Genomic DNA, 18,563 nt, shown 5'->3' with positions numbered 1-18,563 from the left:
TTAAAGCGTCTCCGTTTTGGGGTCCCAGGTGACATCAACAGCATAGGAAATATTGTCCTAACTACTGAGGGTCCTTGCTCTTAAAGAAGTAGAAAAACTTTTTCCAAAGTATCTTCATGCCGATGCCTTTTATATATACCAGGAAAGGAGGCAAAAAATCAAATAAATCAGCCAAGCAGCATGGCCTGTGGTTGGCTCTGAAGGCTCTTTCTGAGCCCAGAGAAGAAACACGCAGTCTCCATCTGTTCCCTGGTGAAAGCTGGTTACCCGGACGTACACATCGATGGCTGTGAAAGATATTTTTCTTTCAAGGTTGTTGTGAGAAATGCAGGTTTAGGGAAAGCTCCTTGAAGACAGAGACTGTCTTGTGTCAGCCCCAGAGTTACCTATAAAGGGAAATGCATCGGTCCCAAAGCCTTCCTCCAAGGAGAGTGTCTCCACCCAGACCATCTGTAACCTCCATATGGAAGACCGACTTTCCGCAAGTGAGGTTTCAAGTGTCTGCGACGGTGCCTCCCCCTGCAGATGGAGAAGGGGAAACTAGGTCCAACCCCGTTGGTCTAGCAGCTTAACAGAGCTTGAAGATCAGTGCCTAAAAACTGTATCTGAGTCCCGACAGGAAGAAAGATATGCCAGAGGGGAAGTCTGGAGCCATCCAGTAGCTCCAGGCACACATCCGCAATACCCCAGGGGAAAAAAACAAAAAAACAAAAAACAGAAAAAAAACACGTTTTCTGATCTGAGTCCAAATCTGCTCTGAGCCGGCAGACCCCAGGGGCTCCCGTAAATGTCAGCATCTGGATGTCTGCGCCATTAAAGCAGGATGCACAGACATGCCCCGGGCCACGCTCGTTGGGTCACAGGGGGGCCTCCCTCCTCCCTTTCTGCCTCTTTCAGACATTACAGGTGATCTACCCCTACACCCCACAAAACGATGACGAGCTCGAGCTGACCCCTGGGGACTTCATCTTCATGTCTCCGATGGAGCAGACCAGCACCAGTGAGGGCTGGATCTACGGCACGTCCCTAACCACCGGCTGCTCCGGACTCTTGCCCGAGAACTACATTACCAAGGCGGACGAGTGCAGCACCTGGATATTTCACGGGTGAGCAGACTCGCGTTCTTCACCCACCGCAGCCTGGGAGGAGGGGGCAGGGCAACAGACCTGAGCCTGGACCCACGGGGCGGCAGTGACAGGAGAGGAGTTCGCCGGGGCAGAAAGCTCTTGGTTCAGGGCATTCAGGAGGGGCTGACGCGGGGCAGGGGATCATGACGGATGGATCTGCTGTCCTGCTCTCTGCCGGCCCCACTTGAGGAAGCGGTCTCAGTTCTTGATCAGAGACGGCATGCAGACAGCTAGGAGGACCGTCTCTTGGTGGGGGGGGGGAGTGTGGGTCATGCCAGCACTGAGACTTCGTGGTCTTTGGGCTTCTGTATTTTTGGTCCTGGGTCGTCGCTCTAGAGTGATCTGACTCCCCAGAAGAGTGGGGCAAGTTCCCATCATGCCAGCCAGGACAGGAGTGATAAGGTTTGCAAGGATCAGGAGACCTACCTGCCCCTCGCTTGTTGGGCGACCCTGAGCAAGTCCCCAGCCTTGGGCACATGAATGCCCAGGTGAGAGAGACCGTCTCAGGAAATGGGCAGTGCCGGAACCTTGAAAAGACACATGGTGGCCCTTAGTCTTCTTTAGAGGGATAACTGTCCCATTGCCCCTCCCTTCTGTCTTGCCCCCAAACCAAACTGGTCCCATGTTCCAGACAGCCTGTGTCAGGTGGCCAGCTGTGTCTGGACAGATAAGAGGGACGAGAGGCACCTTCCCTTTCTCAATTGGAGCGGCTCGAAGCCAGCCCTTCCCCAGCATACGGGGGGATCTCGCCAGGGCGCGCACGCTGGCTCGTCTCTCCTCCCTCCTGCCACGTGCCAAAGTGGCTGCGAGCTGGGAGCGGGGAGCGCCAGCTGCGTGGGGCGTCGAACGCTGTCATTACCGCCGTAAAAGAGAAGCAGAGAGGGGCCGTTCCAGGGAGCGTTTTGCTTGGAGGGAAAAAAGGCAAGTTGACTCTCTACCCTAGTTAGCAGCAGGCAGGCAAACCACACACCCAGCGGTGGGAAACTTCTTCTTCTTCCGGAATGATCCCCTGCCCCGCCATTCCTTCCTCCCCCCTCTAGCCCACCCTCCACCCCCACCCCTGCCCAGGAGCGTTTTGTGGCACAACTGGGAGGTCAGAGCTGCCTCACGGTCCCCAAACATTTTGGTTTTTCAGAAATCTAAGTTGGATTTCCAAAGTCACCACGTCATGCCCGTAAAAACAAGTGAAGCATAAGGCACGTGGGTACAGGGAGGTCTCAGAGGGTTTGTCTGAGGATACATGGCACCCGGACCACTTTTTTTTTTTTTTAAAGTCAGGCCGTACGTGGGTGAAAAGCCTGTGTGAGAAGCCCTGCTGACCCATTTCAGATTGGTGTTTCCAGATCCACTCCCGTCCAAATTAGAGCTCGGGCCAAAACATGGGGACACTGGTCCAGGGACCATGGGGACACTGGTCTAGGGACCAGCGGGAGGTTTGCGTGTCCTCTCCTTTTATTTGGAGAGATCAGTAGCAAGGAGAGCGCCCTGGGAACCATGTCTGGGGTGAAACTCTCTGCAGCCCCAGCCAAGGCTGCTCAGAGTGGGAAGTACAAGTGTTAGGACACCATCGTCAAGAATTTGAGTGTTTGTTCCTGTAGTCTTGGGTTCAGTTCGTAACAGTCCCACTCAAAAGCTGTGTGACCTTGGCCAAGTTACATGACCTCTCTGAGCCCCTGTTCGTTAATCTAGAAGATGGAGATGAGAATTGCCTTTACCTCACAGGGGTGTTAAGACTCTAAGAAAGGACTGAACTTGACATTGATCAGTACCACATATACAATAGCACTGAACCTAAGAAGCCGTCAGCTTTATGGGTTTTTTTTCTTTTCTTTTCTTTCCAACTTGTGTTTTCCAGTCGTCTCCAACATGCTTGTCAAATCAAATGTCTCTTCCACAGAGGTGATCCTGTAGAAGCACTGCACTTTCCTGTTTAACCCCAGAAACAGAAATGACCTAAGGAGGCTCCCTATAAGACAGATCTTCTCTCTTTCTCTTTCCCCCCTAACCAAAGTCAGCCTCGAGGGTATAAAGCCCCCGGAAGTGCTCCAAAATAGCTGCCTTGATGGGAAGTTGCAGAGGGGATCCAAGCAACAAGTAGGGACTTGGGGTCAGTTACCCTTCATAGCCCTTTCTTTCGACCCTGTCGTTCTTCTCATTTCTAAGTCCCTTCTAAGAAAATCTCTCCCACCACCCTTCTATTGGGGCATCTTGCCTGGTTCAAAGTGTCTCAAGATGCTTTGTAGTTGGTGAAGCCTCATCATGTCCCTTGCATTGCGGGTGAGGGGCCAGCTGGTCCTTCCGGGCTTTACCCACAGGACTGATGTGGCCTAGGGATGTGCCAGCATCCCCCCCACCCCCAGTACTTGAGAAGATGTCCTGGGTATCAGGCTTCAGCTTCCTCCCTCCGCTGCTCTCAGCATAAAGCCTCTGACTGTTGTCTTCTGGAACTGACAGCACCAGACTGTCTCAGAGCGAGTCAGGTCCTTTGATTACAATGACAGTTGAGAAGAGAAGGAGGTTGGCTTTCTCCTTGCCAACGGAGCTGAAGGAGAGACAGAGAGAAGGGATTCTGCCAGAGTCTTCATAGCTATAATAAAGGAAAGAAAATTAAGGGACGTGTACAAGCCGGGTGTCAAGACGATGCCATCTATCCAGACATTTCAGGCCCTGAAGCTTTGATGAATCAGACAGTAAAACTGAATTTTCTTTAACGGTGATGTTTGCAAAAGAGAGCACCTGTCCATCAGGCTGTGAGCGGCACTAGATTTTCTTTGTCTGCAGTTGCTTAATTTTTTCTCTAGGTCCCTCGGGCTGTACCCCACACTGGCTGGTGCTGCCGGTTAGGTCCCCCCTCCCGGCAGCCCCAGACCTGCTGAATCACAGTCTCTGACAAGTGGGGCTCAGACATGGTTTTTTTTTTTTTTTTTAAAGCTCCCCTGGCGATTCTGATAGTCGCGAGGGCTGACGTGTCTCTTTCTCAGGGTAGGAAGCTTCTGAAACCCTTGTGTGGAAGTAGGGATGGGTCGCTATACAGACACAACGGGGGGTACTTCAGAGAGGGGAGGGGTCCTAAAATTATTAAAAGTCAGAGCATTTTAAAAATGGTTGGCCTCACAACCAGTCAGCTTTATTATACTGCTGAATCTAAAAAGTTCTTTTCCAAGATGAATTTCAAAGCCTACACCTGTGTTAACACTTAATCTTCCTGAACGGATGGGGTTCCAATTTTAGTATATGTGCTGCCGAAGCGAGCACTGAACGGATGGGGTTAATGGTACAAACCAAGATGGTGCTGAGGAGACTCAAATGAACGGCCACCCCTCCTTATAATGAAGCAGGAAATCGAAAATGTAAATGTTCTCCCCTGAACACTGCTCAGGCAGGCAGAGGAGATCTTCATGGGATTTGCCTCACGACCATACTTACATGGCAGTGTTGATTAGATAAAGCTTTCTGGAAGCCTCGTTAATCACAGTAATTTGAATGTGGCCTAATTTGCTGCCCCCGCTGTCAGTGAGACCTCATTGGGGCTTCTGTAGTCAGTGTCACACCCAGAAATGAGAGTTCTTGGCTCACGGCTCTATACATCTGGTGAGAATGGCCTCCTCTGAAACAGTTCCCGATTTCATCATCTCGTTGGAGGTATTATTAAGACGGGGAGAGCGGTGGGGCAAGGGAAGAAGGTGGAAGAGGGGAGAACAGCCCTAAGGCTTCCTTGGTCATTGGGAACTACAGGCCAAGTGGTGGAGGGAGTAAGAACCCTGCCCCCAGCTTGTCAGTTCAGATGGAAATCGCCATAGAAGAGATGAAAGGCGATAGGAATTGTGGGTTTTTGGGTTTTGTTTTTTGAGCCAGAAATGTAGCTGGAAACAATGGTACAAAATTGATAACTCATTACTCTTTAGCATGCCTTGGCCTGTGGCCTCCTAAAAACAGGGCCCCACCCTGCCCGGAGAGACGAACGTGTCCATTTAGAGTACAGAAATCCATCCACCCCTAATTTGGGAACTGCAAGACTTCAGTCTAAAACGAGACGCTCCTCTCCAGAAATGGGGCGCCCTCTGCGCTGCTGTCCCAACCACGACACCGCCCAGGGCTTGCTTCCTGCTCATTCCCACACTCCTGTTGAGCCCCGGGGTGACATGCTGATGACTTTTGGCCAAATCAGTAACCATCTTCCTTATCTTCCCCTGCAGGTCTTACTCGATCTTAAACACAGCATCTTCTAACGCGCTCTCATTCGGGGACAGTGTGTTGGAGAGGCGACAGTATGAGGATCAGGGCCTGGGGGAGACGGCGCCCCTGACCATCATTTGCCAGCCCACGCAGGTAACGCGGACCCGTGGGGTCATGGCCTCAGCTCTACTCGGGATTCACTGGGCACTTATGTGCTATGTGGGAAGGCTTGCCCTCCAGGCCCGAAACGGTCCCCGATCTCTCGGGGAGAAAGGGCACAAAACTATAAAAGATACACAGAGATGTAAAGCTAGGAGGAGTCACGAGGGGGGAACGGACAGCGCCTACCGCACCTGGGTCTCGTCTCGTCGAATAGGCGGATCTGCAAACAGGACACATTATCTATAAAGTCATAAGAGTTCTCTATCTATTTCAGAAGCCACTGTGACATTAAAGAAAAGAAGGCTCTTAGCCCAGCGCCTGGCACATGGTTCAGGCTCACGTATGTCTGAGTGCTCAGTATACGCCGGGAACATTGCAGAATGGAGGAGTAGGGGGTGGGGATCATTCTGAACAATAGAGACAAAAGCAAGTTGGGGGGCAAGAGACTAGATCACATTGGCTGGAGCCCAGGCTTGAATTAGGGACGAGTAGGAGAAGAAATGGGAAAGATCATGGCACGAACCCGTATACTAACCCTGGCAGGGCAGCTACCTGGCAGCAAATACAAAAAGTGTTGGCCGCATCAGGGAAGCTGGGAATAGCCAGCTATCACCAAGAAGGAACACAGAAGCGTCTATAAGGATCCACCCAGCAGTTACAGAACCTGAAGTCATTTGGACATGACTTGGACTAGACTTGCCTATTTCATCACTCAGAGGGAGCCAGTGTCCTCCCTGAACGGTTTCTGGGAGCACCAGCACACATATAGTCAGACAACAGAGCCAAAAGTGGGATCAGAAGGGGCCAAGCTGGGGAAGACCATCCACCCCTATGGTCTCACCACCCTGTGTTAGAGGTGAGGCAGACACTTTTGTGATAAAAGTCCTTGCCCCCTGAAGTTGTTGATCAGGTATCCCTTTGGGGGCAGACTGGATGTCTAGCTTGACCTACTGGCTAGCTCTCCCTTGGAGCTGTAGAACAAATGGTCTTTGTCCTCGTGCCCCCATGTGCAGACAGGCCAACATAAATTCCAGGTAGTTCTGAGATGTGTCCAAGTCCTGCACTGGCAGAACTTGTTCTAGAACTTGGCTCTGCTCTTCTGGCAGCTGGCTCTAGCACATGTTCACTTTCTTATATGCTTTCCCCACTAATAGCCTTTCTCTCTCTCTCTCTCTACAGCCTCTGAGGGTTAATAGCCAGCCTGGCCCTCAGAAGAGATGCCTCTTTGTGTGTCGGCACGGTGAGAGGATGGATGTCGTGTTTGGGAAGTACTGGCTCTCCCAGTGCTTTGATGCCAAAGGTGAGTGGGTAGTTGACCTGCTTGGCATTGGCATACCTATCGTGGCCTCTAGGGGGCAGAGTGAAGCCGCATTTGTCTAGATGGAGTCCTTTAGGGTTGTTCCACGAGCTAGAGGAAATGCCTATAATCTGTTACAGGGTACATTCTTCTCCCGGTCTTGAGTGTTAGTGAAGAGGTAAGTGTTCTCGTCCCCATTCCGTAAACTGGGACACCAGGGACCAAAAGACGGCAAATGTCTTCCCATGGTCATTTGGCAGAGGCAGAAACAAATGTCCCGATTCTGTGGCCAGAAATTCCCTCCATTAAGTCACCCTGGCTCATTTTGGTTCCCTTTCCATGTGAGTGGTGCATCTAAGATCGAGTGGCTGGCATATCCCAGAACCCTCCAGCTTTAAAGCGAGTGGCTCTTCTTTCACTTAAAAACTCCCTCTCGTCACATCATCAACAAGTGCAGGTATAGATGCCAAGACTCTACCAGAGGAAATGTCCACTTCGGTGTTTTCTAGAAAGTTCACTTCTGTTTCTTTGGCCCAAAAGGAATGGAAATGGGGGGCTCTGAGGTTCAGCAACAAAAGTCCCAAGGAAAACAAAGTCATCCTTTCTCTGCCTTTTTTTTTTTTTTTTTTTTTGTCCAGGCCGCTACATACGCACCAACCTGAACATGCCTCATAGCTTACCTCAGCGGAGTGGTGGTTTCCGGGATTACGAGAAAGATGCCCCGATCACTGTGTTTGGATGTATGCAAGCAAGACTGGTGGGTAAGTGTCCTGGACTGATTACACAGTCTTTCCTGGCTACTTCTTCCAAAGACTGGTTCCAGTGGGCATGCCAGGACACTCTGTATGGCTTTCTATAACTTTCCTGCCAGCAGTTTATTTCCCCAGTTCAAAAGGGATTTATTACGTAACCATGAAGTTCAGAACACTGTGCTAGGCACCGGGCTGGTTTACCCAAGTGAATGAGGTGTGATCCCTTGAGGGCCGTACGACCCAGGGATGGGGCAAGGTCAGCTTCTAGAGCAGGGGTTCAGAGGAGAGACGCCTGCAGGACCCTTTGAAGAGGGTCAGTTCTTTGCAGATCTGACAGAGACAGCAGAGACAGCAGCCTTGTCCCGTTCAGTCATGTCACGCAGTCACTGACCACTTATTTGGTGCAGGGTCCTGTGCTAGGTGTTGGGGATCCAAGTGAGAGCCCCCACCCTCGGGGGAACAGACTTGTCAATGGATAAATATCATACAGGCCGAGTATACTCAGAGATAGAACCAGGCACAGAGTATTAGGAGACCATTAAAAAACACACAGAAGAGTGGAGAAGTCACCTGGGCAGAGAAGGACCAGGAGCGTAGGAGAGAACAACATAAAGTCACAGACATGTGGGGCACCTGGGTGGCTCAGTGGGTTAAGCCTCTACATTTTGGCTCAGGTCATGATCTCAGGGTCCTGGGATCGAGTCCCGCATCAGGCTCTCCACTCAGCAGGGAGCCTTCCTCCCACCTCTGCTTGTGTCTCTGTCTACTTGTGATCTCTCTGTCAAATAAGTAAAATCTTAAAAAAAAAGAAAAGAAAAAGAAGGGGGCACCTGGGTGGCTCAGTGGGTTAAGCCTCTGCTTTCGGCTCAGGTCATGATCTCAGGGTCCTGGGATTGAGCCCCACATGGGGCTCTCTGCTTGGCAAGGAGCCTGCTTCTCCCTCTCTCTCTGCCTGCCTCTCTGCCTACTTGTGATCTCTCTCTCTGTCAAATAAATAAGTCATAGACATGAAAAATAGCATCGAAAGGACTTAGAAAGCAAGCTCTTTTTCTAGAACACTGCTTGTGAGCCACACGCGGTAAGGCTGGTGAGCTGGATAAAGACAAGTTCACAGACGACCGTGTCCGTCCATAGTAAGGTGTTTAGACTTTATCCAGTAGAGAAAAGAAGGGTGTTGCATGAGGAAAGTGTTCAAGTACCAGGGACAGGGATTTACCTCTGTTATCTAAGAATACAACAGGCGGAGACCTTGTTTAGCGCAGGATAAAAGTCAATCAAGATCTAATTGTCACAGTACAGACCAGCTCGTTCGTATCACAAGTGTGAAATCAGAGCATTCTCGTGTTTCTGCATCTCTCCTAGATGGATATTTTCCTGCTTGTTAGCACCAGAGAGAAGGGAAGAAAAAGACAAGGTGGGGAGGGGAGGGGGGTCTTGGAAACCAAGCTAACGATGCCAACTGTGTGTGAGCCCCCACCGAAAAGGGGATTTGCAGGGTCTGCCTGCCGCCTGCTCCCACGCGGAGCTCCAACGGAGGCTGCCTAAACCCAGCAAACCGGTGGTTCTTTGTGTTCCGTTGCAGGGGAAGCCTTACTGGAGAGCAACACCATCATCGACCACGTCTACTGCTCCCCATCCCTGCGCTGCGTGCAGACTGCATACAACATCTTGAAAGGTCAGACGTCATAAAGGTCCACGAATCCATCCTCCTGCCTCCAGATAGCCCTACAGCTAGACTATCCTAGACTTGCGGGACATTAGCCAATGGGAATCTTCAAATGTGAAATTTATAGCCGTGATTCTTTTGGAAGCTATAGTTCCATAGCATCGAAAGGACTTAGAAAGCAAGCTCTAAGCAAGCTCTATCTTTGCAAACATCCCCAAATCATACTCTGGTGGCATTAAATGAGATGAAAGGAGGTATACAGATCATTTTTTGCTTGAAAATGTAAAGCCCTCTTGGATGAATGGTAGGCTTGTGAAATTTCGTTGTCTAGCAATAATTTGGAGCCTACAGTGTGTGATTTTTTTTTTTAACAGTGAAACCGTGAAATCATTTCCTCCCACTCTGCTCTGTTTGCTTCTTGTTTATAATAGCAACGGTGCTCCTGAGTATCTACAAATCTTAATCATCCCTGTTTCTGTAGTTAATTGGATGGCTTTAAAAGCACCATTGCTATAAAGATACTCAACTTTCACCTTAAAATCTGGGGAAGCTTGAGTTGCATGGATCTCCGCTCTCATTTCACTGGAAGGAAAACCAGTAGTAACAGAATGGAACTATTCGCTTATACCAAACAAACGAATGAGCCAGAATTAGCCAAGCCAGAGAAGAATGGACACTTCTTTGAGACTTCCATTCCTTAAGTAACCAGAATGCATTTATATATTAAAATACTTTGGGTACCTGGGTGGCTCAGTCAGTTAAGCATCTGCCTTCAGCTCAGATTGTGATCTCGGTCCTGGGATCAAGTCCCACATCAGGCTCCCTGCTCGGTGGGAACCTGGTTTTCCCTTTCCCACTGCCCCTGCTTGTGTTCCCTCTCTCATGCTCTGTCAAATAAATAATAATATCTTTTAAAATAAATAATAAAATAAAATACTTTATATATTAAAACACGGCTAAAAGCATTATACAAAAAGTTCAACAGGGACAAGTCCTACGCTGAGGGTAATTACCCTTTGAGAAAATGCAGGACTTGTGCACCGGCACTTGGAAATACTCAAAATTGGATTTCCTGGTTGAGAAAGTGAATAGTTTCCATGATATTCAAAGACAGTTTCAGCTGTTGTAGGGCAGAGGATGCTAAGAGAATTTCTGAAGTTTCTCAGTAAGGCCGTCTTGGGACTTCCCTTAGCAAATGCCAGTCTAGTCGTCACAGAAGTGAATACATGACACAGGTAATGACTTGTGTTCCTTAAGTCAGAGACCCCCTAAAGCCAGCATCCATCCTGTCACTGGGGCCAGAGGATGAAGCTCGTCTGTTTGTCACACGTGGAAATGAGCAACCCTTGACCAAAGCCCTGTGCTGCCACCTTCCATGCAGCCCCCAACAGAAAAGAGACTGACCAGAATTTATACAACAGTTTGGCCTGTTCCTTTACCTTCATTTCCTTTCACATCTAAGGTTTACAACAAGAAAACCACCTGAAGATCCGTGTAGAGCCTGGCTTATTTGAGTGGACGAAATGGGTTCCTGGGAACACCTTACCTGCGTGGATACCTCCGTCAGAGCTAGCGGCCGCCAACCTGAGCGTGGATACAACCTACAGGTAACCCTCTGGGCTGCTGCCTCCCAGAGTCAGTGTGGTAGTACTTTTCTACACCAGGTCAGGCCGACACAGGAGACAGAGGACCAGGCAGGGCCCATAGGCGGTTGTCCATAGTGGTGGGAGTCAAGTGATCATTTCAAAGACCACAACCGAGAAAGCCAGCATTCCCTCATACTTCACACACTGGACTTTCCTGACTTTGTTTTGTCTCTTTCCGTGAAGGATAAAACCATTTTGCATTCCAGGGTCGTCCACCAGAGAAGCCTGATGCAGGTCCAGAAGCTTACTGGGGTGGGGGTGGGGGGGTGAGGGAAAGGACACGGTCTTGCCTTGGACTTCCCTTTTCCATTTTTTTCCAGAGCATTCTTAATTCTCTCGATCTTCATTTATTATTGCTGTCACCCCAAAACACAGGCAAGTCACTTGTCCTCTTTTACAGATGAAAGTCATTCTATTTAGTGAGCACACAGAACAGTGACGGCAACAACAACTAACCTGTATTGATCCTTTCCTGCGTGTCGAGCACCGTGTAATCTAATTGCTTTACCATCTCCCCCCTTCCCAGTCCTTTGCTTTTTCCGTGAGACTAGACGGTGCTGGCAGTAAAAAGGAAAAAAGCGTTTGTAGACGGATCACAAATGAATAACCCTCATGTAAGCCATTAGTGTAACTGTATTATTACTGGTGAATTCTTAACTCTCAAAACTCCACTCAGGTGTTTGTAAAATGTCCCTGAGAAGGGATATTCATGCCCATTATAGAGGAGAATTAAGTTCCTATTTCTTAAGGCAGAATTTGAAGCAAGTGACCAAACAGCAATTTCCTCCTTGTGATAGCCTGTGACCTTTCATTTCAAATACCTGCCCAAACCACAAATGAAGCAATGTGAGCTTCTGGCAAAGATAGGAGAAAATATTTTTTTCCAAATTCATTTCCCTTTTCTGTAAATAAAACTTCGGATGACCCCATAAATTAATTAGTGTGTGCTACCTGCTTAAAGGAATTAGCACTCCTCAAAAATAAGATTAAACCAATCAATCAGATCCCCTACTAGTAATTCACTTTTGAACAACGCAGGGGGTGAGGGATGTTGACCCCCCACACGGTCACATTCACATACAATTTTAGATTTCCCAAAAGCTCAACAACTAATAGCCTACTGTTGACCAGAATTCTTACCAATAACATAGGCAATGGACACGTATGTTGTACGTTTATGTAGTCTACACCGTATTCTTACAATAAAGTAAGCTAGACAAAAGAAAATAATAAAATAAATTTATAGTACTGAACTGTACTTATCAAAAAAAAAATCCACATATAAATGGACCCACACAGTTCAAACCCATGTTGCTCAAAGCTCAATCACACTTCACATTTTGCCCTATCTCCCCTATGGCAACAGTTTTTCCATCCTTTGGGGGAAATGGCAATCAATTATTGTCCCCATGCCAACAGCCCTCATCCCTCTGGGCTGGAAAGAGGGTGAGTTTTTGTCAACATTGATGAAATGACGTTCTTGATTCACTCCCCCTCTCCCAGCCAACCTGGGCCATAGTTTACCCCCTTAACTGCATCCTGCACATCTTCCCAAGCTCATTTACAAAGTTCCCCAGAATCATCCTGTCTGAGCCTTTCCACGCACATGCAGACACACGCAGCAACAGTAGTACCAGCAGAAGAAGGAACACCAGGAACTTGGGGGCCGGGACCTGGTCCTAATTCCAGACTTTTCTTTTGTTCTACAGAAAATCGAAATTCAGTTCAACCACGTTGTATACCAGGGGGAGAAAAGGATTAAGCCTCTAATACTATAAATTAATTGTGAAAGTCAACATCAACAATAAAGCATGTGAGAGGCACATGCCCTGGAGTTAAAGCCCCTGTGCACTTATGCCAAGTGTGCCAACCTTTTGAAGCAAGTAGTGATGCCCAAATGATTGAGGAAATGTGGTGGGCAGAGGGGCAAGGACTGATAGGGTATTATACATCAAGCAAGCCCCAGCTGGAGAGTCCTCTCATCTTGGAACGAGGAGGAGGAGGGGTAGAAGTAGGTTAAGGAAAATCTAGCCCGGTGACTAATACCCAGGTGTCACCCACAGGCCCCAAGACCAAGCCTGGGGGCGGGGTGTCGAAAGCAGTCCCAGTCTCAGGGAGCTGGGCCAGAAGGATCAAGACAAAATATATATATTTTTTATATATATTTTATATATATTTATATGTGGTGTATACACACACACACACACACCAGTTGGATTGGGTTTCAGAACTGGGCTCTAATTAGAGGTGCTAGGGGAATGGGGCATGAGTCTGGAGTGTTAGAGGGGCAGTGAATCATACCTTAGTGTGGGGCTCAAGGCAGAAGCCCACAGTATAGCCTAGGTCAAAGCAAGGTTGGGAGTAGAGCTTGTACCAGGATGAATCCTATTCCAGGGCTGCTACCTGAGCACCCAGGTCTAGCTGGTGGTTGGAAGCCTACCTGACTCTGAGCTCTAGAAGTGCCATGCCTGCTGCAGACAGTGGTGAGGAAGCTTGGACTCTGGCCTCCCCCCATCAGAACTAGTTCAACCACGGAAGCCTTTTGTAGATTCCACTTCAAGGCAAGAACTGCCAAAGGCAAGAGCTGACCTAGAGAAACCGGACCCCAGCATCTACCTGTTCTTCCCTTCTGCAAATCTCAGACATGACCATGGTCTCACCAAGGAGATGACTCCCTGCACCATACAAAGTAGCCTTTTGTCACTGTGCTGGGCTCCCGGGAGACCAGGTGATGGAAGTGGTAATGGAACTAGACAGGAGGTGGAGACGGAAAAAAGGGTTTGCTCCAGAACAATGAGCTCCGTCCCTAAAAGTGGTGATTCATGTCTCCTTCTGTCCCCCGGGGTGTTGTGAGACTCAGAAGGTTGTCTCCTAGGAGAAGTATGCTTGCTGAGGGAATGTGATTTCAAGGAGTGTGGGTTTCCTTCAGATGGATGGGAATGGCACTGAGAATGCCATTCTTCCTCTCTGGACAGTAAACCCAAGTGCACGGAAGGGCTGCCTTGGGGGTGGCACACTGTCGAAACCATCCAGAATGCCTCTGGGTTTACAGGTAGTGATCTCAGACCAGACTCAAATCCAGGCCGGAGAGTTGCTAATGGTTTAAGTAAAGGCAAGTCCTCTCTAACCTTTCTGAGCCTTATTTTTGTCAACCACAAACAGGATTTTGCAAAAGGGTTGCTAGGAGAGCTATATTCACAGCATGCAAGTCGGTCACTTTGCACAGAGCCTGACACATGGGAACCACTCAATAAATCTTTGTGGTAGTGGTAGCAGCAGTAACATGTTCTGATTAAGATGCCATGTGACTTCCCTTTGAGGACTCACAACCACCTCCATCCACCATCCAAACACTAACAATGAAAGATGAGACAGAAAATATGATATAGCTGTACTCAAAGACAAAATACACATCTTAGAGACCAGCAACTCAAAGTAGTACAGAGAGACCGGAGCAGACAGCAGTGGCTGAGACTGAAAACATGCAGTGTCACCAAGATGGGAGAGCCCTGCATTGGTCATCCTCTTACATGCCTTTGTACAGTGTTCATAGTTACCATTTGCACGAATAGCCTGCACACCTCAGCCACACACTGAGAACTCCCCAAGCGTAGAAGCTGGGTTCCCTTCATCTTTGTGTTCCCTGAGCTTTTCCTATTTCCAGGTGTATGGTCTATGTTCAAAATAAGAAAAAGGAAAGACTGATGATTTCATAAGTTCACAAATCCAATGGGCCGAATATCTGCATTTAAAATCTATCCTTATAACTCCCCAAACTCATTTTGTAAGACCAGCATTACCCTGATACCAAAGCCAGATAAGTATTCTATAGGAAAGAGATAAGGACTCTGTAAGAAAAGAGAACCGTAGACCAATATTCCTAATAAATAAAGATGCAAAAATTCTCAACAAAATATTAGTGAACCAAACTCAACAGCACATTAAAGGAATCATACACTGTGATCAAATGGGGTTTATCCCTTGGATGCCAGGATGGTTCAACATACAAAAATCAATATATGACATATTGCATTTATAGAATGAAAGTTAAAAATCATACGCTCAACTCCCTCCTTCAACTCATGAAGAAAAATCATTTGAGAGAATACCCACCCTTTAATAATAAAAATTCTCAACAAATTGGGCATAGAAAAAATATACCAAAACATAATAAAGGCCATATATGACAAGCCCACAGCTAACATCAAACTCATGGTGAAAGATTGAAAGCTTTTCCTCTAAGATAGGAACAAGGCCCATTCACAAAGTATTGAAAGCAGTCAGGCAAGAAAAAGCAATAGAAGGCATACAGATTGGAAAGAAAGAAGTAAAAATGTCTTTGTAGAGCATATGATTCTATATATGGAAAATCCTAAAGGCTCCACTGTAAGGCTATGAGAATTAATCAATAAACTCAGTAAAGTGCCAGGATACAAAAATCAACATACAGAAATAATTTGTCTTTCTATGTAATAACAACACATCTGAAGGAGAAATAAAACAATCCCATTCACAATAGCATCGAAAACAAAACAAAACAAAAAAATACTTAGGAATAAAATCAAGGAAAGAGGTGAAGGATCTGTATACTGAAATATACCAGACCACTGAAACAAACTGAAGACACAAACAAATGGAAAGATATCCTATGTTCATGGATCAGAAGAATAGTATTAGAATGTCCATACTACCCAAAGCCATCTCTAGATTAAAGGCAATCCCTATCAAAATCTATGTATGATGTTTTCCACAGAAATAGAAAAGACCATCCTAAATTTGTATGGTACTACAAAAGATCCTAAATAGCCAAAGTAAACCCAACAAAAAACAACAAAGCTGGAAGCATCACACTTCCTGATTTCAAACTATACTAATCTGTACTATACTATTCAAAATAGTATGGTACTGGCATAGAAACAGACACAGACCAATGGAGCAGAATTGACAGCCTAGAAGTAAATCCTCAAATATATGTTCAGCTAACATTTGAGAAGGGAGCTGAGAATACTCACTGAGGTACCATAGTTTTTTCAATAAATGGTATTAGGAAAAATGGATAATACCATGTAGATATACCAATGACAAAATTAACTCAAGATGAATTAAAGACTTATACATAAGAACTGAAACCATATAAAGTGAAACTCCATCAAACTAAAAAGTTCTTGCAAAGCAAAAGAAACAATCCAAAAAATGAAAAACAACCTACAAAAGAGGACAGCATATTATAAATCATATATCTGATAAGGAGTTAGTATCTAAAACATATGAAGAACTCCTACAACTTGAGAGTTAAAAATTTTTTTTTAATTTAAAAATGGGCAGAGGGGGGCGCCTTGGTGGCTCTGTGAGTTAAGCCTCTTCCTTTGGCTCAGGTCATCATCTCAGGGTCCTGGGATGGAGCCCTAATAGGGCTTTCTGCTCAGCGGGGAGCCTGCTTCCCCCTCTCTCTCTGCCTGCCTCTCTACCTACTTGTGATCTCTGTCAAATTTTTAAAAAATCTTTAAAAACAAAACAAAACAAAGGCAGGAGAATTCAACAGATATTTTTCCAAAGATGACATACAAATGGCTAACAAGTTCAGGAAAAGATGTCAGCATCACTAGTCATCAGGGAAATGCAATTTAAACCCACAATTGAGAAGTGACTTGGGGGAAATCAGAGGGGAGGGATGAACCATGATAGACTGTGAACTCTGAGAAACAAACTGAGGGTTTTGGAGGGGCGGGGGATGGGGTGTTGGGTGAGCCTGCACTGGAGCACTGGATGTGGTGTATAAACAATCCTGGAACACTGAAAAAATAAAGTTTAAAAAAATAAACTATTTTGAACTAAAAAATAAAATTCCACATATGATTCGGGGGGGGGGGATATCCACAATTGAGATACCACCTTACGTCTGTTAGAATGGCTGTCCTCAAAAAGACAAGAGCTGTGTTGGTGAGAATGTAAACTGGTGCAGCCACTAGGGAAAACAATATGGAGATTCCTTTAAAAATTAAAAATAGAACTACCATATGATCCAGCAATCCCCCTTCTGGGTATGTATTCAAAGGAAATGAATACAGGAGCTCGAAGAGATACCCGCACATGGTATCACTCGTATGTGGAATCTAAAAAGCCAAACTCAGAGAAACAGACAGCAGAAGGGGGATTTCCAGTGACTGGGGGCTGGGGAAATGGGGAGACGTTGGTCAAAGGATACAAACTTCTAGTTAGAAGTTCTGGAGCTCTACTGTACCGTATGGTAATTAGTCGATAATACGGTATTGTATACTTGAAAGTTGCCGAGAGGAGGGTCGATCTTCAATGTTCTCACCACAAAAGAGGAAATGGTGATTAGGTGACCTGATGGAGATGTTAGCTTAACACTGTGGTGGAAATCATTTTATAAGAATAGGTGGACCCGATCGACACTTTCATACCTTGAACTTTTACAACGTGAAGCAACAATTCTGTCCCAATAAAACTGGGAAAAAACTTCAAAAATAAACAAAACCTATTCTTACAGCTTATGGTGTTTAAGGCTAAAAAAAGAGGGGCTTGGGAAATCTCCGGTGATCTATAAAGAGATCTAACTCTGCTTTGCTTCCTGTTAGCTGCATGACCCAGCGCTGATGGTCAGAAAATTAGTCAAACTGCTCACGAGTTAACCCACAAGTGGCACCTGTACGGTTCCCCTTTTCCACCGGTCACTGAGACCCCTTGCATGCACGGCCTTGATTTCTGCACATCCTGTACATTTCAACCCCACGTCCATAGAGTGGAACTACTCTTCTCCTACCTCCCTCTTTTCTAGGAAAATGGGTAAACAGAACTATGGGAACTCTAGAAAGGTCTTGAAATAAAAGTTTAGAATCCTAGCAGTTGCTTTGCCTTGGGATCAAAATGTTTTCATCGCCTTTGTTCATTTCTTCTCTTATAGACCTCACATTCCAGTCAGCAAATTAGTGGTTTCAGAATCCTACGACACTTACATTAGTAGAAGTTTCCAAGTGACAAAAGAAATAATAAGTGAGTGTAAAAGTAAAGGTAGGTGATATCATTTTGGACTCTCTAATTAATTAAATGGTCATTCATCCCTCGCAGTCTGTAAGCTATTCAAGCTGTTGCAACTTGCTTAATAAGGAAGAAAGACTTTGCTTTCTTATACTTTCATGTTAAATTTGTAATATTCTCTCTAGTAAATGGTAGATACACCATGGGAATATATCAGACTTAGTTGCTATATGAAATCATTTAGAATTCTGGATTATAGCGGTTTATCTTACACTCTGTGAAGGAAGTTCCCTGTTAAAATTTTCAGACATTTCTTAACCTATCACTATTGTTGCCCAGGATTTGACCCAGGAGCACGGACACCCACACCTTCACCAACACAGTCACTGCTACCACTGACCAAGAACGATGTTCTGGAAGACTCCAGTCTGTCACTATATTTGATAAACACTAAACTCAAATATTTAATGATACATAAGAGTAGTCACCATCCACATTTAGGGAAAAAAGAGATGCCGAAAGTATATGCACATTTCCACTGCTTTTTAAGTTATCTTCATAGAGCAAAAACTGGAATTACACACACCGAAATGTTACCCGTGGAGAGCCCCAGTCAGCAGTATTCTAACAATTAACAGTGATAAACCACTCATTTCATTTACTACTCCTGTGCTCCCCACTGTAAAGATACTCGCCAGCATAGTCTATCAGCCAGAAAGTATCAAGTGCTCCCAGTTC

General features: G+C 46.3%; 1 protein-coding gene across 3 annotated transcripts in view; it reads left to right on the top strand.

Annotated features, from left to right (window-relative positions):
• The window catches only part of UBASH3B (ubiquitin associated and SH3 domain containing B), a 136,581-nt gene that overhangs the window by 111,268 nt on the left and 6,750 nt on the right, over positions 1-18,563 (top strand). For 2 of the 3 annotated variants that reach the window (XM_004750087.3, XM_004750088.3), the window contains exons 6-12: positions 898-1,106; positions 5,324-5,456; positions 6,645-6,765; positions 7,401-7,523; positions 9,097-9,189; positions 10,643-10,787; positions 17,752-17,858. In XM_004750087.3, the coding sequence (XP_004750144.1) occupies positions 898-1,106; positions 5,324-5,456; positions 6,645-6,765; positions 7,401-7,523; positions 9,097-9,189; positions 10,643-10,787; positions 17,752-17,858 (931 nt within the window). The remainder of the gene's footprint in view (positions 1-897; positions 1,107-5,323; positions 5,457-6,644; positions 6,766-7,400; positions 7,524-9,096; positions 9,190-10,642; positions 10,788-17,751; positions 17,859-18,563) is intronic. The other variant, XM_045080422.1, reaches the window with a different exon arrangement.

This window comes from Mustela putorius, unplaced genomic scaffold, assembly GCF_011764305.1.
Source record: "Mustela putorius furo isolate JIRA1106 unplaced genomic scaffold, ASM1176430v1.1 tig00000460_pilon_pilon_pilon, whole genome shotgun sequence".
Taxonomy (NCBI): Eukaryota; Metazoa; Chordata; class Mammalia; order Carnivora; family Mustelidae; genus Mustela; species Mustela putorius.
Note: the sequence above shows the minus strand (reverse complement) of the source record. Positions and strands in the feature narration are given on the sequence as shown.